A 22,763-nucleotide genomic window follows, 5' to 3' on the forward strand; every position below is an offset into this window, starting at 1 on the left:
CCTTATTGACTTGTGGGGGCACATTTAAGCTTTTGAAAGTGCCTCTTCGAAAAACAGTTATTGAATCATTTTACTTTTTTGCTTCATGACTGTGCAGACATTGTTGCAAGCACATGTTGTTTACATAACATTTCATCTTACCATAGGCCCTTAAGTAACTGACTTAGTTATTATTTTTTTGTTTTTGTTTGTATGCTCAATTGGCTGATTTCTTTCAGCTCCACTATTACTCAGTTGTATACAACAACAAAAAAAGAAAGAAATCACCTGGGAACTTTCTTCTCATTTTGTTTCCTGTTTTACAGATTTACCATGGGACCCAATCTCATCTTGCAATCATTCCGCTTGCTAGCTGCAAGCTGTCCTCTATATAAATGCCAATTTGTGGGTATCCATAGTCGCAATAAAGCTGTTAAAACTATCTACACAAAATTGGCACAATATTTTACGGTTTCATGCTAGAAATTATAGATCTGACATTTTTTTCTTGTAACATATTGTATTGAGTGTGGAATCATTCAAGACTAAGGACCAGGCTCACTTCTTTTTTTATAAGTGAAATCAACATATTTACTCAAGGTTTTCTGTATAGATCTAATTCAGATTGATCCCATAGGAAAACATTGTTTATATAGTTCAAGCAATATTGATTGATTGAATAAAACCCCCCACACTCCCCTGATACACCTACTGTTTGTTTTCCCCTTACCCAGTTGATCCACCTCCAGATTGACTGTCACTTACAAAAAATGGTGACATGTGTGATTGTAATTTTAGTAGCTATCTGTTTGATAGGGTCCAAACTGGAGAGCTCCTAAACAAAAAGCTGAATAATTAAAAAACACAAAAAATGTAAATGAAAACCAGTTAAAAATTGTCTTCGATTTTCAACATGATGCTAAAAGTTAATTTAAAAGGGGACAACCGCTTGGCTCTTGGCACTTTTTAGCACTTCTCACCCTAACAATAATGGTTTCTTTGCTTCATTGCTGTCCCAAGTCCAGCACTCTCAGAAGCCATGTTCCAACATCTTGCATTGATGTGATGTAAGGAGACTAACACAGACAAACCAGACTTTCAAGAATAAATGGCTTTCAATTATTAGGCTGTATCTGTGCTATGTAACCAGAGGTTCAGGATGCATAATTGGCTATAGGAACATTTAAGAGTCATTTGCATGTCTCTGCCCATTATTCTTTAAGTGATGATTAAAGCCTCTCATTTGTGGTTTTAAGGCAGTGGTAAGTTTGTAGTATTCTCTGCTTAGCAATTCCCTTGATGCTTACAGCTCCCACTATGCAGAATGTAAAGAGAAAACTCCCCTTTTTTATACATTTCTTTGATCACTTTCCCACAAAGGTAACAAGATTTAAATCTTTTATATAATTTGTTTATTTTTACTTGACTGTGGTGATGGGTCCTCTATAAGAAGGCTTTCGAAGTATGTGTTGAGTTGTTGGCTTCTGTTTGGTCATTCTCACCCTAACCACTATGGTTTATTTGCAAAGTTCATATTCACTTCATATAAAAATCCAACAGGTTTAAATTAATTTCTTTAATGAATTTACTCACATACCATTCTTTAATAGCATTTTAGCAGTCGATCAATTGCGAATCTGGCAGAATATTACAGCCTCTGATCAAATTTAGTGGACTTTGGATCTAAAGTTACCTGATCGTTACTGACTTTTGAAAAATAATAAAAAATAAAAAGGCTGTTAATTAGTAGGGTTTGCAACTGCACTGGGCACACTTCCACGATAGGGCACACCTAGATACCTATTTCTCTGTGGCCTGAATCCACTGATGTCCAGCAAGCCCCACAGTGATTTAGGGGAGGGGATCGGTTTCAAAGGTAGTGCCTTGCAACTTGCAAGCCTTTAGTTACACCATTGAACAAAACTTGACTAACTTAGAGCATACTGATTCCAGATGCCTTTTCGCTTGAAATGATATGCTTACTATTAGGAATATTATTCCAGACAAGAAACTGAATGTACTTTTCTAATAATTAAATATGCCCATTATTAGATTGATATCAAAGAGAAGTAGCTACATGTGTTTTATATGAGTTATATGAGTCTTAATTAAAAAATCACAGGAAAGGACATTTTATCAGAAAACAAGCATATGGTAAAAGTAAATGCAATAGAGATGCATGGTTATGCAATATGTGTCCCTTTTGTTGTTGCTGAAATGTAAATCATTGCGTTACTTGACATCTAAAGCCTGTGGTTAGGTGCTGGGCGTTGTAGGTAAACAATTGCTAATTTTTTCATGTATAAATTGGCTTTGCTTCTTACTAGGTGCTAAGAACAAGGATACAATTATATTTATGAAAACATTTGTGATGTAATATCCTGGATAGTTTCAACACATCCATCCAACAAATTATAATCAGTTTATTTTATCAAGAGTCAATTGCTTTTTTTGATAGAATTGAATAGGGCTCACGTAATCAGAAACAAACACATTATCCAAAGTCTTTGGCCCCTTAAATATGTTTGATGATAGAAATGACCAGTCATTTGTCCAATTAAGTAACAATTCTAACAGCACATAAGCACCTAATATACAAACCACAGTCAAATTGTCATTCCCGTTCAGCCAGTAGGTTATTATTGCTAGGATATAATGTCATTCTAAAATAAGAAATTGTTCTTTAAAGGTTCCTAAATCTGAATACATCAAGTTTATCGGTATGTATGCTATACAGCGCATTAGTAAATATATCCTGATGTGGTACATAAGGAGTACTCTAGTTTTTAACATGTGGGGTATGGTAAGAGATATGAGATGTATCCAAATGAAAGTTAGATGTGGGAATGAAGATTACATTACATTAGATCATTACTCAGAATGTTCTTCTTGGGATGTAATTTACTTCAGCATTTTACCATTTTATCTCCTCCCAGGCAAATTGAAAAGGGAATAAATCACATATCAGATGTATTCTTGGAAGTCATGGAAATATGCTGTCCATGCTTTTGTTTTTGTAACCTAGCAGGGATACAGATCCAAGACCGATGGATAAGCTGCAACTAGTTCCATAAACTTACCTCAGCTTGACATTATGCAGTTTGCTTGATCTCTGGGTAATGTCATTTTCGCGCATCTAGTAACCCATAGCAACCAAACATTTGACTAGTAAATGCTACCTGCAGATTGTATCTGCTACTTCTCAGGTAACCCATAATCAGTCATATGAAAAAGTTTGGATACCCCTCTCAGCCTACACATAATAATTTACTCCACCTTCAACAAAAAAGATAACCGTGGTAGGTCTTTTATTTCCCAGGAACATCTGAGTACTGGGGTGTTTTCTGAACAAGGATTTTTAGTGAAGCAGTATTCAGTTGTACAAAATTAAATGTGGAAAACTGGCTGTGCAAAAATTTGGGCACCCTTGTAATTTTGCTAATTTGAATGCATGTAACTGCTCAATACTGATTACTGGCAACACCAAATTGGTTGGATTAGCTCGTTAAGCCTTGAACTTCATAGGCAGGTGTGTCCAATGATGAGAAAATTTATTAAAGGTGGCCAATTGCATATGTGCTTCTGTTTCACTCTCCTCTGAAAAGTGACAGCATGGGATCTTCAAAGCAACTCTCAAAATATCTGAAACCAAAAGATGCAGAGGGAGAAGTACAATATTCTGGAATGGCCATCATAGTCCCCCGGCTTGAATATTATTTAAAATCTATGGGATGATTTCAAGCAGGCTGTTCATGCTCGGCAGCCATCAAATTTAACTAAACTGGAGAGAATTTATATGGTCGAATGGTCAAAAATACCACCATCCAGAATCCAGACACTCCTCAAAGGCTATAGGAGGCGTCTAGAGGCTGTTACATTTGCAAAAGGAGGCTCAACTAAGTATTGATGTAACTTCTCTGTTGGGGTGCCTAAATTTATGCACCTGTCCAATTTTGTTATGATGCATATTGCATATTTTCTGTTGATCCAATAAACTTTGTCACTGCTGAAATACTACTGTTTCCATAAGGCGTGTTATATATTGAAAGGAAGTTGCTACTTTGAAAGCTCAGCCAATGATAAACAAAACTCCAAAGAATTAAGAGGGGTTCCCAAACTTTTTCATATGACTGTATAATAGCTGTAATTAATACAGCTCCACATTAATTAAATTATCTAAAGATAAAAATGTATACTGGAGCAACAGGAGAGAAAGCTAATATACTGTACATAAAAAGATATAACAGATAAAAAGATTGTAGAATGGAAGTGACAGCAAGATTTCCTCTTATTTGATGAGCAATGATGATCAGCAAAAATAGAGCATACAAATTAGTATGGTACTCCATGTTGTATAATATCACTGTAAGTTTACTTTCCAATGCGCAGTTAATATTCTTCTTTTGTATATGCTTGCTTGTTTTTGCTTGATGTTGTCCCATTAACTGCTATCTGGTTTCCCTTTCAGTCCTTCTTTTACATGAGTTAATATGTTGCAGTGGTTTCAGCAATGAGGCTTCAAGTCTTTTTGGACTTTATAATCAGTTATGTTTTTAAATGGGTGAACTTTATCTATTATTTTGTCTAGTTCATAAGCATTTCTTAACATCCAAACCAAGGACTTGGTTTACTAAAAAAAAACTGTATATTGCTTGATAAATTACTGCTATAATAACATATCGTAAAGCTGTACTGGGCATTTTTTTATTGTTTAATAATATTGGACCAGTCAGGAAGATATATGCTGTCACTTTTCATGGAAACCTTAACTGATGATCCCATACATGTGCCAATAAGAATAATGAGCCACCCTAGGTTTCAACTTGCCTTTGTCAACTAAGCCGGAGTTCAGTAGGCTAGAGTGCTTGCTGCCTGTGTTGAGATCTCAAATGATGACCATACAGATTTGTGAAAACAACCACACTGCACAGCCATTGTGGCAAATGTGTGACTCTCTAAATATGTTCATAAAAAGCCTATGTGTATAAAAAACAGAAATGCTTTCCCCCTCAACCTCACCCCCACACACAAGAACTTTTATCCACACTGGTTTTTGTTATTTAGCTATTTATTATTTTATTTTCAATTGTTGCTAGGGTCCAAGTTACCCTAGCAGTTATGCATTCATTTGAATAAACTAAGGGGGATAATAGTAACATCATTGCATGTTTTTTTCTTTAATTTTACTCCAAACTGTTTCCTTGTGTTAGTGTAAAACACTCAAAAGATGCAAATATCATAAATAGCATGAATTGAAACTCTAACCTTGCTAACATTCACAAAGAGGTGTTAGTGAATAAATATGGGAATCTATGTATAAATACTATAATTTAAGCCCTGTGTTAGCTTACCTGTCCATTTATTTTTTTACAATGTGAATTTCTTCCTTTTTCTTCCCAGGAAATTAATGAAAAGTCTCGGGCAGGCTGGAGAAATTGAACCTGAAACAGAGGGAATATTAATGGAGTATGGTGTAGATTTTTCAGATTTCCCTAATAAGGTTTTGCAGTGCCTGCCACAGAACCTTCCATGGTCTATACCCCAGGAGGAGTTCCAGAAGAGAAAAGACTTAAGGTAAGTAGCCTAAGTGACATCCTTTTTTTAACATTTAAATAGGGTTATCTTATGATTTGTAAGACTTCTATATTTAAGATGAATAATAGGGATACAGATATATAAAAATAATTATAATGTATATACTCGGCTAATAATTTATGTAATTAGTGTTTTTTTTGTTTTATTTTGCATACATATATACATATGCCCATAATCTTCCTTTTTGTTTGCCTGTTTTGTTAAGCATCATTCTCTATAGACTTCAACAACTTTGTGCAGTGGTCTGTCTACTAGTGTTTTACTTTAGAGGGAAATGCAGTAGAACCCACATTTTATGGTTTCCTGAAATTGACGCTGTTTTTTTGCAGCCCCATACAGGCAAGTTGAATATTTTTTCCCCTACATTTTAGTCATTTTGACTCCATCCACTGGAAACATGAAATCAAGGTTCTGTTGTATGCCCTGTTAAAATAGAATTCCACTTTATCCTGAAATCTGGGGATAAAGTAATGTTGGTGGATGGTTTCTGGAGTTGTTTTATATAATAGCCACATTTCTCTTATACAGGTGTATAGGATACAATATAAATCAGATTTTGAAAAATGATATCCTTTTCTCTGTAATAATAACACATATATAATGAATCCTTATTGAAGTGAAAATACTCCTATTGGGTTTAATTAATGATTATACAATATTTTAGTTGACCTAAGGTGTGGAGATCAGAATTATGGAAAGACCTCTTATGCGGAAAACCCCAGGTGCAGAGCATTCTGGATAACCGGTCCCATACCTGTTGTATGTTGCACTTTTGTCAGTATATAGTCCGTTTTAAAAAAACAGACAACTTAATATATAATCTGTAAAATACAACAAAATCTATTTGGATCCATATTCCCAAAGACTGTTCTTCACTTCTGTATAAAAGACTCAGATGCAGCATTTATTCTAGCTTGGGGATAATGGAATACTCAAAACTTTTTAATAGGAGCATACAATAGCCAGGGAATTGGTAATATTATATAAGAATTTTATGAAGAATATAAATGAAGGATATTTATATTTTAAAAAGTGTGTGACTATGAGGAGGATTAATATGTTAAGTGTACTATAATGTAGTACATGGATCTCTTTTCCAGAAATCTGTTAAATGAAAGTTCATAATTGTGAGGTCATCTCCCACCATCCATTGTAAACAAAGAATTCCAATTTTTTTTAAAAAATATATATTTTCTATACCAATAAAACACCTTTACTTTATCCTAATTAAGCTGCTTTAATCCATAATTGTGCCACATTTTCGAATGTTTAAATGTTTTATAGAAGATGTATGGTTCTAGATAATAGATACCATACCTGTACCAGAAAAAAAGGTTTTTAATATATTTAATATAGCAATTTCATTATTTTTGAAGTTGAGAAATTTTTAGCCAGCAAATGATAAGAAAAACTAGCCTTATTTGATATATTTTCACAATATATTCCTATGGTAAACTTTAAATACATGCATTTTAGTCATTTTCTGCAAAAAGAATGTATTGTGCAAATGTATATGGCTAAAACGTTAAAAAAATTAGCTAAACAAATCTAGTCAAAGAGCAGAGTTTGTCTTTCTGCTGTTTTGGATCTTCATTTTTTGTACTATAATCTGTACTTCTAAAAGTTTAGCCAGGCAGGTAATTTCATATTGGTGAACAAGCAAAGCCCTCATTAGAATACCAAGGAATTTCTTACTCTAAACAGTTGAAACAGTCCTGTGTCATCTTCATTCTAGCTGTATATCAACACTGCTGTATTCCTGTTTAATGAGTTTGCTGCACTGGAAAACTTTTTTATATTTATTGAAACGTCTCCAAGAACATTATTGATAATTCTCTCCCTTCTCTTCTTTGTTGCGTGTTGGAATTGGTTAGTGCACGGTCAATCTGTATTTCAGATTTATTTATTAATACCTGCAGAATAAGGGTTCAAAAACTCTGAACGTTGATATTTTGGCGGTAGATTTATCAAAATATGAATGTAGAACTCACTCACTTTCTATTCATTCCTATGGGATTTTAAAAGCATATTTATGAAAATGGTGAACTCCATTGATATGATTCTAAAAATCCCATAGGTATAAATAGAGCTTGGGTGAGTTTTTCTGTGGTGAGTTCTAAATGTACACTTTGATATATCTGCACCATTGCGTCATTTCATTTATACTAAATTTGACCAAACTCTTGGATTGATGCAGCTCAAATGAGGAATCAAATTCTGTTCTACTTTTTTGCTGAATGGAATTAAGAACAACAACAACAAAAAATATTAAAGCAGTTTCAACTAAAATGTAGTGACCTCGGAAAATATTATAAAGATTATATATAATGGTGCATCGATTTACCGGTTGTGAACGGCCAGCTTGAAGTTACTTAGTAAACATTGATCATCACAGTCACACACTGATCGATCCACTTGATCTTGTAATTGTTTAACTGAAAAGGATGTTTTTATTCCAATTTTATTCTACTGGCAACAGGACAGCAAGTGTTAGCTTCACGATCAATAATTGTTGCTTTGTTTTATTTCTATCTATTCCTATTTTTAGCTCAAGTTTGTCTTTCTTCACATTGATGAAACCACTAATCCATTGCCATTGCTGAACTTCATTGTTATAGTGTGTACACAGGCAGGTTCTGTACAGTAAGGAGCAGCAAATTTCTCAATAACCACATGGAGTTGCCATTTCTATGTTTTGTATTGTGTTTAAATAACACTTTAGAAAGAAAGCACATTTTATTTTACTCATTATATAAAAATGAAGAAAACAAAATGTTTTTGTTTTATTCCAAATGTTCACATAGATATGGGATTTGTTATCTGGAACCTGTTATCCAGAAAGTTCCAAATTACATTAAGGCTGTCTCACATAGACTTCTTTTAATGCAATTAATGAACATTAAACATTATTTCTCCCTGTAATGATAAAACAGTACCTTGTACTTGATCCATACTGAGATATGTTTAAACCATAATGGAAGCAAAACCGCTTTTTGGGTTTTTTAATGTTTGCATGATTTTCTAGTAGAATTAAGGTATATCCAGAAAAGCCCCAGGTCCTGAGCATTCTAGATAACAGTTCCCATACCTGTATTTCAGTGAGTGCCACAAGCTGTTGTATATTTGCCTGTAATTGTACTTATTAAACTATGCTAAATATAATCAGTAAAACTTTATATCACTGCACCTACATCTGTAAAATTCCACAATTTATTTGCAGTTAAAAACTCTATTTGTTAAAAACCATCAAAAGCAATAACAGCCACCAAAGAACACAATCTCAAGGCCAAGTTGATCACCTGTAATTAACAATGTTCAAATTCAAATTTTCACTGAGATTCTAATTTTTTTTTACCCAAAATGGCTGATATTTATTAAGCACAAAAAAAATGTAAAACTCCAATGTAAAACTTTGTCATCTAAAAGTTTGCAATGTTATGTAGTGAATAAGAATTGACTAGGCAAAATGTAAGAATTTTTTTTGACTTTGAAGACCAATTGAAAATAATGAGTATAATAACAAATTTTTTTACATTACAGTTTCTTTTTGTGGTTTTCTTCAATTACATTTTTTTCGGATTGAAATTTTGTAAATAAGCAAACATTTAAGTTTGGTAAAATTCAAATGTAATATCCTCACAAATTAAAATTTAAATATACTTCAATTAAAAATCTGTACAGTTTTTATAAGAAAGCTGGCTTTATGCAGTGAAATTCTCCTTTCATTTACTTGCTGTAAATGCTGCAGATATGAATCTCTACATGTTCGCTGGCTTTTCTACAGGGAAACAAACAAAGCTGCTTGCGGTCAGGGAAGTAGGGTGAACTCCCCCCTGCCGTTTGAAAGTATGATTATTTCCCTGGAGAGCAGTTAGGGACCATCTGAAGTTTCCTAATTAAAGCAGTCAAAGCAAGTAAAACGAAGGGAGAATTTCACTGCATACAGTCAGGTTTCTTATAAAACGGTATACATTTTTTTTAAAGTATAGTGGGGATAGGTTTCTTTTTCATTAGCTAAAGTAAAAATGGGATTTTTTTTTAAGTAGAACATGTATTTTGGGATTTATAACCCCTTTAAAGGAGAAGATAAGTTGTCTTGCACTTGGGGATGCCAGCAATTCATGAGTAAAAGATCGGAAAAGGAAGGTATAGAGGTGGAGCTGTCCCAAAGAAATCTGTAGATTTTTCCAAGCCCTGGGACACCACACGGTGGAGAAGGCAGGATGCTGAGGACTGCAGTCTTCTTGTGTACATTATACAAATTCTGCATTCTCTTGGTATCAATAATCAGGCTGCATCCTGGCTTTCTTCTTACCTTTCTACTTAATGTAGGGATGCTGCAAGGCTCTGTACATGGCCTGTTCCTCCTACACTCTGCCTTTGTATCCACTCATTTGGAAATCAGCATATAAATGATATTTAAAGCCAATAATATTTATCAATCCCTTAACAACTGAAAATAAGACTAAGGTCTCTAACTGCCACTTAGCAATGTCCAACTGGATGAATCAACACTACCTCAAAGAAAACCTAACAAAAACTGAACCAATCATCTTTCCACCTAAACCGTGTCCTTGTTTCCCCTTTGCTATTTCTTCTGATAGCATGCTTATTAACCATGTCAACTCAGCACTTTGGCTGGGGTAATATGTGACTTCTCCCTCTCCTCTGAAAATGTTAACACCACCATCAAAACCTGTCGCCTATTTCTACACAGTATTGCTAAAATCCATCCTTTCCTTTTATAAGAAACAGTTAAGACCCTCATTCATGCTCTCATCTTACCCTGTCTAGACTACTACCTTTCTCTCTTGCTGCCCCTTACATTTGTAATGCTTTCCCCGAATTCTTCCAGAGAGGATCTTCTCTCCGTCTTTTCAAAAATGAGCTCAAATATTACCTTTTGAAGCACTTGCATTACTTTTGACCCAGTTCTGGCACTTGTTATACAGTCACAACCACTGTAACTTGCAGCATTAATATCCTTCTATTTTTCTTTGTATTTATTATTGCATTGAATCCTGTTTGTTTGATTAAGCTATTGTCCTGCCCTACAGTGCTGCATCCATAAGTAGTGCTTAATAAACTAAAAATATATATACATGCTACATACAAATTAGAAAATAAATGGAAACGCTAATAAACCTACTTCCCAAGTCTCCCCATAAATATGCTTAAAGTGATACAGACACTAAAATGTTCTTTTGAAAATATTAATCTACATTAAGGGGCAGATTTACATAGGGTCAAATATAGAGGGTTATTCGACTGCCGAATGTAAATCCTTCAACTTCGAATATCGAAGTCAAAGGATTTACCGCAAATAGTTTGATTGAACGAGAAATCGTTCGATCGAACGATTAAATCCTTTGAATCATTCGGATTTTAATCCATCGATCGAACGATTTTTCTTCGGCCTAGAAATTGTTAGAAAGCCTATGGGGACCTTCCCCATAGGCTAAAATGGCACCTCGGTAGGTTTTAGGTGGCGAAGTAGGGGGTCGACGTTTTTTTTAAAGAGACAGTACTTCGACTATCGAATGGTCGAATAGTCGAACGTTTTTTAGTTCGAATCGTTCGATTCGAAATTATAGTCGAAGGTCGAAGTAGCCGAAAAAAACATTCAAAGTTTTTTTTCTTCTATTCCTTCACTCGAGCTAAGTAAATGGGCCCCCATAAGTTGCCAATAGGTCATGTTGATCGTTTTGTGCTGATATTTCAGTTTTTGTAAGTAATTGTCAAATTGCCAACCATCAGGCAAATACTTTTATCGCAAAATTATAAATAGCATTCAAAGACATGTTATGATAGATTACGTTATTTTCTGATATGTGCCACATAGAGGTATATTATGCAAACAGAGATGCTATTTATAGTCCATTTGCTGCCTCTTGTCCATGTTATTTTCTATTCCTGGGTTGTTTCTACAAGGCTCTTTTTGTGAAGAATGCTTATTTTAGTTTCATTCCAGCACCAACAGCTGTGTTGCTATGCAATATATATTGAGGACAATATATATCTATATATTTCAAACATTTGGTTAACTTTTTATTCCACTAAGTAGTACGTTTTTGAGACCTTGGCACAAAGCTTGATAGCCATACAGTAATTTTAAGAGCATTTTAAAGTAAATAGTTAGCTAGTTCTCCAACACCCAGGTAAAATGAATGAATAAGGCAAAATAAAACTGCATTAAATAATTACAGGTATGAAACCAGTTATCCAGAATGCTCGGGACTTGGGGTTTTCTGGATAATGGATCTTTCCATAATTGTGAACGTTAAACCTGGTTTTGCTTCTCATAAAAATTCATTATATCATTGTTTGGATCAAGTACAAAGTACTGACTTATTATTGCAGAGAAAAAGGAAACTTTTAGATTATATGGATGAGATGGGCTGTATAAAGGGTTTCCGCATAACAGATCCCATACCAGTATCTATATGTCTGTAATGAATATTGAACTCTTCTTAACCATATGGCAACAACCAAGAATCTTTGATGTGGGTGAGATATTGAGGTATCAATAGGATGAAACCTTTGTAAATAATCTGTGTACTTCCTATTAACAGCAGCCAGGAAAATATGATCATAAAGGAAGGTTTGATTCATCTTGAGATGACAGAGAATAGTAGATCTGGAAAGGGAGAGGAGCAGATTGTGGGTGTGAAAACCCAACCATTGGCAGAAGTCTAAAAAACTTGACACCTCCCTAGAATTTCTAGCACATCCAAGCCATACTTTGCCAAAGAGATTGGAAAAAGAAGGGAGAAATAAATTACAAGCGTTAGGATTTTAGAGAAAGAAGGGGGGTGCTTTAAAAATGGGTATTTTTGTATCTCAAAGCTGTCTCACTTTAAAGTAGATTTTGATCTGTCAATCTGAATGAAAGTAACTGTGTATTCTTATATCAACCTGTAAATCCATTTATGCTATTAAACTAAAATTACATAGCTGTTGAACATGTCCGTAATCTCCGTTTTCAAAGGTTAAAACCACCCACTCATATGCCACCAACCTTTGTAAGACCAGAAATGCAAATATAGGAGCCACTTTTTCTACTTCTACACGTTTTTACACTTTTTACAGTTTCTGAGCTTTAACACTGGCTCTAATAGTTCTAAAGGACCGCTGAACTGTAAAAATTAATTGGCACATAAACATTTGCTTTCTTTCAATTTTCCAGTTGCTTTTTCTCCCATGATTTTTTTTCTTCCTTCTTTCCAGTGAATACTTCTATTCTGAGCAGGACTTAGTATTCATGTTTTTTTTCAAGAGAAATCTGAGGCAGAAGGTAAAATTAAAGCTGGAGCTTTCACAACTGCCAAAATAGAAATCAATAAGCTATATATAGGACAACCTAAGTACATGACAAAGCCAAAGGTTCATAAATGTCCTGTCTTCCCCCAGAGGGAAAGGGGTCACTCTTAAAATCTGGGCTGAACGAGGTAAGAAACAGAGGAAATTATAAAGCCTTATGTTAATAAACCAAAGGATATTCACACGCTAGCTGTAGCAAACCTGCTGGGTATTACTTTTCAGTACTGTATTAACAGGTGGTTTCCTCACACTAAATTCAGTTTTAAGCTCTCTTAATGCAAAGTAAGCGAGAAATAAGACCCACCATTGAGTGGCTTGTTCACATTTTTTTTCCTTGTAAGTTTCTTACTCTTTGATTATACGGTTTTCTTTATGAACAGAGTACAGTGCTTATCTTGATTCTCTTAAATCTTTTTTTTTAACCCATTTTCCAGAAAAAAAAAGTATTTCTGCTGATTAAAATAAAGGGGTCTGTTATTTTCAGAATCTAATTCAAAATAGGGATGCACCGAATCCACTATTTTGGGATTTGGTGCAATACTTTATGAAAGATTTGGCTGAATGCTAAACTGAATCTGAATCCTAATCTACATATGCAAATTAGTGACAGGAAGGGACAAAGAGAACTGCACACAATTTTTCACTTCTTAGTTTGTGTGACAAAAAGTCTGATTCATTTTGGCCAATCACTAGGATTTGGCTGAATCGGAATTCTATAACTTTAGAACAAAGAAAGCATATCTCAAAAGTGGCAGATACAATGTTGCCTAGCACTGAAAAGCACTGCACCTTAAATGTATCATAAGTAGCTATGCAGACATGCAGATTTGTAGATGATATTAAAGGAATTGTTCAGTGTAAAAATAAAAACTAGGTAAACTGTGCAAAATAAAAAATGTTTCTCTTGGTTTACACTGACTGGTTACCCTGGTTACCAGGCAGTAACCAATCAGAGACTTAAGGGGGGGCCACATGGGTCATATCTGTTGCTTTTGAATTTGAGCTGAATACTGGGGATCAATTACAAACTTACTGAACAAATATGTAACATGTGGCCCCCATTCAAGTCGCTGACTAGCTCAGAGTTAAAGAGCTGAAAAGTAGTATTCTGGCTAATATGTTACACATCCAGTCACTCCAGCCTTTATACATTACATTTTTGGCTAACAAACTATATTAGAAACATTTTTTATTTTGCACAGCCTATCTATTTATCTAGTTTTTTATTTTCACACTGAACTGTTCCTTTAATGCATCAATCTCCTTACTGTCTCTCTACATGGCACTTCATTTCTGTCCTCCCTGTGTATACTCTATAATGTAAAATTGTGCACGGTTGCATATCCTAGTAGTACTATATAAATAAAAGTTCTACATATCAATATGTGTGCAAGTAGGAGTAGGCAAATTGGCAAAATTGGGCATAGACCTGCAGCCGTTAAAGGAACAGTAACACCAAAAAAGGAAAGTTTTAAAGTAATGAAAATATCTTGTGCTCTTGCCCTGCACTGGTAAAACTGCTGTGTTTGCTTTAGAAACACATTATTGTTTATATTAATTAGCTGCTGTGTTGCAAAGGGGCAGCTATTCAAAGGAGAAAAGGCTCAGGTTACACAGCAGATATACTCTGTAGAACTGAGTTATCTGTTATCCACTATTTAACCTGTGCCATATAGCCTTTTTCAATATCTGGCATTGCTACACAGCAGCTTGTTTATATGAACTATAGTCTTGTTTCTGAAGCAATCACACCAGTTTTACCAGTGCAGGGCAACAGTACATTATATTTTCATTACTTTGAAACGCTTTAATTTTTTGCTGTTACAGTTCCTTTTAAAATATCACAGAATGCAACAGCTCCAGATAAGGTAGGGCCAGCAATGTCAGCTGCCAATCCTGCTTTTCTACTTAGCATTTAATGCTCATATGTGAGTGCAGGGGCAATCACTGGGGGGGGGGGGGTTGTGTGGTTGGAGGAAGGAGATTATTGGGGAGGGGTACTTTTCCAAAATGATAATTGGGGTGTTCCTGTGCTTTAAAGCAGAGCTACCATGAGGTAAGGTGTGTCACAGAGTGCAGGGTATACAGCTGAATGTGAAATTTCGTTTCACTTGAGCATAACATGGACCTTTTCCATGATATTGTGTACAAGTGGAAATTTTCAAGTTGCTTTGCTAGGTGAAAACAATGAAATTAAGCTAATTGTTAATTTGCCACCTTGAGAGAAAATATATTTATGTAGCCTACATTTTCTCTTGTTGATATTACTACTTCGTCCTCACTAACATTTTTGGAATATTGTAAATTTAACCAGTTCATAATGCAGTTGCTTACATGAGAGATATATATATATATATATATATATATATATATATATATATATATATATATATATATATCTATATATATATATATCTATCTCATGTAAGATATATATATATATATATATATACATATATATATATATATCTTACATGAGATAGATATATATATATATATATATATATATATATATATATATATATATATATGTGTGTATATATATATATATATATATATATATATATATATATATATATATCTTATGTAAGTGCTCCACTCGAATACTGAGCAGATGATGATGCTGGATGATGTGTTAACAGTCTGAAGACTGTTTTTCTCATTACTCCTTTTAGATCATAGTAATTTCCACCTAACTTATCCTGACATTTCCGAGTTGCTGGACCTAGGTACTTTTAAAGACTTGAAGTTCAGCCAGCCAGTTTCCATGTCATGAGAAATTATATGAGTGTATCACAACGGTATTGCTGTTGCTTTTTTTGAAATAAGTTTTACTGTGTGTGTATATGTGTGTGTGTATATATATATATATATATATATATATATATATATATATATATATATATATATATATATATATATATATATATATATATATATATATATATATATATATATATATATGTGAGTGTGTGCGTGTTTGTGTATAGAATGTATATTCACATAGTATTTCGTCTTGGCACACTAAAGACTTGCAGTTACAAGCTTGAAAATATATTATGTCTTTGTGTGTATGTTTATGTATAGGTTGTATAAATCTAGTGGTTTGCATTTAGCCAATGGAATGCGCCCTTGGGAGTAAGATAAAATTGGCTAAACTTTGTCAATTTACTGATTTAGGAACATTTCTCATCTGACATGTAGTTAGAAATGTTGGGAATAAAGAGCTGAAAGTCTCAGCATCAAGGTGTTATCATGGCTAGCCATTTGCCTTTTTCCTGGTTACCCTTTTGCAATCTATGTTATTTTGTAGCAGAAGATTTTGGTTTTCTAAAAGTTTGAAATGAATTAACTAATAGAAGTTAATTCAAGTATTTTATTTCTTAAGAACAAAAATGTCTGTTTAGTGTTAATTTCCTTTTGACAGCAGGGTGTAAGTACCTATAATTGGCTGTACAGACCCCAACCATGGACCTTCATCTCTAAGAGTTTGTTATTCCAGTAGAGTAATACATTAGAAAAGACATTGTCAGTTACTTTACCTAGAACTGGACTAGCCATTGAAATCAAGGGTGTGTTCCTTCATTAAAAAATAAATACCTAAAATAAATTAAACAGAATAGTCACGCTTCTAGAACTTTGATAATAACAAGCTTTTTCCATTTCACATTTCTGTATGTTACCAGTAGCTGGGGCCAGTAAAGAACAGAAGTGCAATTGTTGCAGACTGTAATCTAGAAAGAAACAGATTTGCATTTCTTTTTCATCTTCTGCACATTATACCTTTTTAATCAAACTTTTTTGGCTATTGATTGTTATTAAAAAAGGGGTGGTTTACCGTTAGGTAAAGTTTTTAGCATGTAATAGAATGCTTATTCTAATAAACTTTTCATTCAGTCTTTATTTTTTTTTTGTAGTTTCTTTTTCAGTTATTTGTCTTCTTCTGACTCTTTCCAGCTTTCAAATGGGGATCATTACCCCATTTAAAAAAACAAATGCTCTGTAAGGCTACACATGTTGTTGCTACTTTTTATTACTTATATTTCTATTCAGGCCATTTCATGTTCCAGCTTCTATTTCAAATCAAGGCATGGTTGTTAAGGTAATTTTGACCATAGCAACCAGACTGCTGAAATAACAAAAGGGAGAGCTGCTTAATAAAAAGCAAAATTACTCAAAAGCCACAAATTAAAAATAAAAACCAATTGCAAATTGGTTTAGAATATATTCCTCTACACCAGATTAAAGATGAACAACCTATTTAGGATAGTGGCATGCAATACATTATTGCACTTTGACTTCCCTACAGAAACCAAATTTTTTTTGGTCTTTTTGGTGGGTCCATCACAGAGGGCTGTATTCAAGATATGGCCCATCATAAATTAGAGACACCACTATAAATGTGCTAAATGATCTTTCTTTAGTTTTGGCATGCATTTCAATGAGTTTCAGGTGGTCTTCTGAACTTTCTCCAGCATGAGTCAGGTGTTTTGACTAACTACCTATTTACTAACTACATAAGCAACATAGCTGAGTTGTTTGCAGCAGGTAGCTAGGCAATACATTTTGCCTAGCTTTTTATCTCAAAACTGGTAATTTTTAAATGACCTCATTGTAAAAAAAAAAAAAAAAAAAAAAAAATCAAAACCAGCTACCATTATATAAATGCATGTTTATAGTCTTTGTACTCTAAAGTACTTTTATAGGGTTATATTACAACCCCCCCCCCCGAAATAAACTATTCTATCCCTTACCTAAGACTAAAGCTGTCCATAGACATGCAAATTTTAGCCTTGTATCCAACAATCATATGCGCCAATCTTCCGACCTGCCACTAACCATTCAGATTAAATAAAGTAATAAACAAACAAATCAGACGATGTTCTGGCAGTAACAGCAATTGTACAAAAGTTATGTCTGACAAATTCTAGGGACAGTCACGCATTTATATCATCAGATTGATAGGCAAAACATACAGATATATTATCGTTGAACAGAATTTTCTAACCTGTCCAATTGCCTAAACAACTGATTGCCATTGTATGGAAAATGTTGGAACAATCCACACATGGTCTGAAAATTGTAAGAACTATGGCAAGCTTCAGTACATAAACCATGCCAATATTGTAAACCCATGGAGATGAATCTGTGTTGGTGTGGTCCACAGAGGTACTATGTCACTAGTGCATGGTGCATTAGCAGATGAGGCAGAAAAGACATACTTCACTTCCTGCTCTTCCTCAGCAGCAACATTATTCATGTGACAAATTATATAAAAAAAGGTATATAAAATTATAAATTATATAAAAAAAGGTATATCTAACCTTTCTATGGGATGAACAGGGCTGTGTCCATTGCATAGATGACAAGTGGTCTTGAATTGAGAAGACTAAAGTAAGCATCTGAAGTGTATGTATTTATACAACCTTCTCATTTTCTATGTTTTTTATTTAAAGGACATTTAACCCACGCCACAAAGAGCCTCTTTGAAATCTTTAAATACCTGCTATTTTGGTTATTAACTAAATCACTTGGGATTCCTTCTCCTCCTCTAACCCACTTTGCCCCCTCCCTTGGGAATTTACTTAGCTGTTGACTACTGAGCATGCTCAGTTCTTCTCAACTCAGATTGCTAAACACACCCTCTAGTCTATCCGCCAATGAAGAGATGCCATTGCTGGTTCCCAAAGAAATGCTACTCTAGCTGTCTGCTCCTATTTTTCTCCCAACCTTCTCATCGGTGATGATGTTTCATAGGTAGGGTTGCCACCTGGCCAGTATTTTACTGGACTGGCCGGTAAAAATGATGGTTGAGCCCAATGTTATTAATAGGGAAAAAGGATAAAGGTGGCAACCCTAGTCACGGGAAAGCTATTTGTTTTAGGAAAAAGTGATGGTGCCGGTGAGCAGAACAAATGCAGTACAAATGATGAGTTTCGGGTGCGATAGATGTGCCCAATTTATGTACATGGTAGGAGAATGTAGGGTTTACATGTCCTTTAAGTGGTGAATTATATTCCTTTTAGCTGAAGCCAAAAGCAGATAACTCTGAAATCTGGACCATATTCCTTACCATCATTACTTGGCCTTTCTGCCAGCACCCCCATATGCTTTTATTTTCTATTTTTATTGCTCACTTATTTTGTATGCTGTAATTCAGCGTAAATGACTCTGAAATGGTAGTACTGTTTGGCATTGTCAGCACTTTAGTGCATTGGGCAGAGAACATTTTACACAAAGTTGTGCTGACATTTGTTTTGACATTCATTTTCCCCTCACAACAGGTTACTTCTTGAGGTTTAATTTTTAGTACAGAAATTTTTTGACATGTCAAGTTGATTTTTGTTTTTGTTACATGGATACCACTATACTGATTTAGCTGCTGACGTGAGTTATAAAACCAAAACCCTAGACAGGCATAGAGAATGTGTAGTTAGCTAATAAAATCCACTACAGTAAATGTTTTTTTTTTAAAAAAAAGGTGACGTTTATTCAGTGGACAATTGACAAGTTGTTAAGTAGCAACAATTAAAAAAATAAAACATTTTGGTTAAGTTACTGTCATGGCCATGCTTTAAAAATTTGAAAACGAAGAAATTGTTCATGGAATCCAGGGCCTCTTTGATGTTATTCCTTCTAGAAGCACGCATATTATGCTTTATATTTTAGAGTGATCTCAAATCTAAAGCAAACAATGACTTAACATGTATAAGGTGCATAAAACCCTCCAAATTCATGCAAAGCCTGATACAGGTATGCATTCTATTGTCTGGAATGCTGAGGGTTCATACAAGGAGTATTTCTATTACTTGGATCACAATTCCTTACCTATCAGATAAAAACTTTTAAACATTAAAAACATTATCACAAGTCCAGGTAGTGGGAGATATTAATTTTAGACTTACTTTTGATTTACTGCTGTCTATTTGTTTACAGAATTTCTTTTCACATACATGTAATGTCCCTTATTGATTACTTTACAGGAATGAGTGCATTTTCACTATTGATCCTGCCACTGCAAGGGACCTGGATGATGCTTTATCATGCAAACCTCTTCCAGATGGTAAGCTTATAATGTGCCACAAATTCTTCTGCTAGCCATCCACTATAGTATACAATTTTACAAACCACATCATATCATGTAGTAAAAAGACTGAAACCTACAAGGGGATTTAAGATGTTAAACCACTTATTTAAATTTGTCAGCATAATGTATTTTATACATTATGTTCATTGCCAGCTTTATTATGTTGGATCTGTTCTACTGGCTGCTTTTTATAAGTTTTTATAAGTATAAGTATTTAGACAAGTTGTGTAACCAAATTTTTAATAAAAATTACATTGACACAATACTTCCAAAAATTCTACACGGCAGAACCAGATGATCAGAAAGCATTCAATTTATGCAGGAAGCTAATCTACCTAAACTGACAGTTGAGGAACAAGATATACTCGATGCCCCAATAACAGAAAATGAAATCATACACACAATTAAATCATTGAAATTAAGCAAAACCCCTGGCCCAGATGGCCTAAGCGCTGAATTTTACAGAGACTCAACAAAGCCACAATCATACCGCCCCATATCCCTCCTTAATCAAGACTTGAAAATAGTTACAAAAATAATGGCTGACAGATTACAACTGATTCTGCCTAGGATCTTAACCCCAATCGAAACAGGTTTCACAAAAGGGAGACACTCGGTGAAAGCTATACTCCAAATATTTGCTTCAATATATACATACAACACAAAGAAAAGCGCAAACATGGAATATTGGTAAACCTAGATCCCGAAAAGGCATTCGACAGAATATACCACTCACATCCAACCAACTACTGAAGCTCTCTCACAATCTATATGACTCCCCTACCGCATTCCTCACAGTAAATAACATAAATTCTGATATGATCCCAATCAAAAAAGGCACCAGTCAAAACTGCCCACTGCCCCCCCTCCTTTACAACATAGCCTTAGACCCCCTTACTTAGACACCTAGCACAAAACCAATCATTCCAAGGATTCACCATAGGATGAGTGCAACACAAAATAGTAGCAATTGCAGACAACATCCTGTTATTCATAAACAAACCTAACCTAAAAATAGAGCTTATGGAAACGACATACTTAAATCCCTTACTCCACCTCCCGCCTAATGAACTCATACACAACCAAAAAACGAAGCCTCTCTTTATGGGCACTTACAAATCCTGTAGACACGCCCGACATAAAGGAAATACCACACAAGCCCTTTCCCTATATCTACCTTGGACTGGTAATAAACAATTCCCAAGTGGTCTATTATCGAATACATTCACTACCTGGCGAAACAATGACATCTACTGCATAAGAGACATACTCACTAGCACACTAAATATCATGACACACGCAGAAGCATCCGCTAAACACCCGATTCTTTGCGGACAACACTTCTACTACATACAAGCTACCCACTATGTGAGGGAGGTTTTACGTAAGATGACAGAGCAAGACATATCTAGTCCATTAAACCATATGGGCTGACATAATTCCAGGAACTTCAACATCAGACATAGTGAAAATGCACTCTCACTCAATGCACCTAATACCATCCAGTCAATATCAGATCATGACCCTGCAAATACTACACCAATCCTTCCTGACCCCACTAAGAAGGTTCAAAATGGGATTGCTGACCAGCCCATTGTGTTTGAGATGCTCAGCAGCTGATGCCTCCCTAATTCGTAGCATGTGGTCATGTCCAATAATCAAAACCCTCTGGTTTGGAGGTATATGAATATTGGCATTCTCTGACCAAACAACAGTTCCAGCCTAACATCGAATGGGCTCTATTTAGTAAACTCAAGGAAGCCCCAACAAATTACCAGGGCCAATAAAGCTCCAGCAGAACGGTTAGCCGCAGCTACTAGAAAAGCTATATTACAGGAATGGTTGTCACCCAACTCACCCTCCATCTAGTGAAAAATAAATTGCATTTCCTGTTCCACATGGACTGGCTGGAAGCATACCTAAACAAAATATCCCATACTAGCAACTTTTTTGACATATGGACCACTTATATCCTAAGTCTCCCCCCTGACATAAGAAAACTGACCGTTTCTACATTTTACAGAACCACGTGGTATGACCTAAAAAGCCTCCAAGGTACTTCTAACAATAATGACCTAAATAAGATGGATGTACTGGCTGCCTCCCAGGACTCACGGACACATACGTAGACAAAGGAAGACTTATAAATGTCCCTTTAACAAGGGCGAGTAATGAGCATAACTGACCTAAATGTTTTATTTTATGTTGTTGTTTTGTTAATACTTATTAGGATTGGAAAATAGAAGATGTCTCTCATGGTCACCTAGACAGAAATAGTGGCAAATTTATAAATGTGACCGCCACTACCAAGTTTGCTATAATATGTTCATATTATCTGAGAACACGCAAACAAAGCAGGCTTTACTCAAAATGCTTTTATTATTATTTAATAAGTGTTCAACTTGTAACAATGATGACATCAATGTATGAATGTACATTTAAATCTGTGACGAGACTTCAATAAAAAAAAAAACTAATTAAAAAAAAAAATTACATTGAAGGGACACTGTGCCTTTGGCATTTTCTGCTAAATTGTGCTAAGCAAACATAGTGGACAGCAAAGCTTGGTGTGTTCCATTACCAGATACTTTCAGCTAGCCATGTCCAAATGGCAAACATTTCATCCTGTTTGAGGGTGTCTCTGTGGGTAGCTTTTTATTAATGTTCTTGTGAAGTACAAGTCTCCCTCATCCTTTGATTTCTGCCTTAAAACACTGCCACTTTTAGGGCAACAATCTTGGGCTGATAGTGTCTCATAGCACAACTTTGTTGCCTTCAGTTA

The 22,763-nt window shown here is 34.8% G+C and overlaps 1 protein-coding gene across 3 annotated transcripts in view; it reads left to right on the plus strand.

Moving 5' to 3' along the window:
• Nucleotides 1-22,763, plus strand: part of dis3l2.S (DIS3-like exonuclease 2) — a 203,490-nt gene that overhangs the window by 95,239 nt on the left and 85,488 nt on the right. For all 3 annotated transcript variants that reach the window (XM_018265604.2, XM_018265606.2, XM_018265603.2), the window contains 2 exons: nt 5,380-5,553; nt 19,878-19,957. In XM_018265604.2, coding sequence (XP_018121093.1) covers nt 5,380-5,553; nt 19,878-19,957 — 254 coding nt within the window. The remainder of the gene's footprint in view (nt 1-5,379; nt 5,554-19,877; nt 19,958-22,763) is intronic.

The sequence above is a fragment of the Xenopus laevis genome, chromosome 5S, assembly GCF_017654675.1.
Source record: "Xenopus laevis strain J_2021 chromosome 5S, Xenopus_laevis_v10.1, whole genome shotgun sequence".
NCBI lineage: Eukaryota > Metazoa > Chordata > Amphibia > Anura > Pipidae > Xenopus > Xenopus laevis.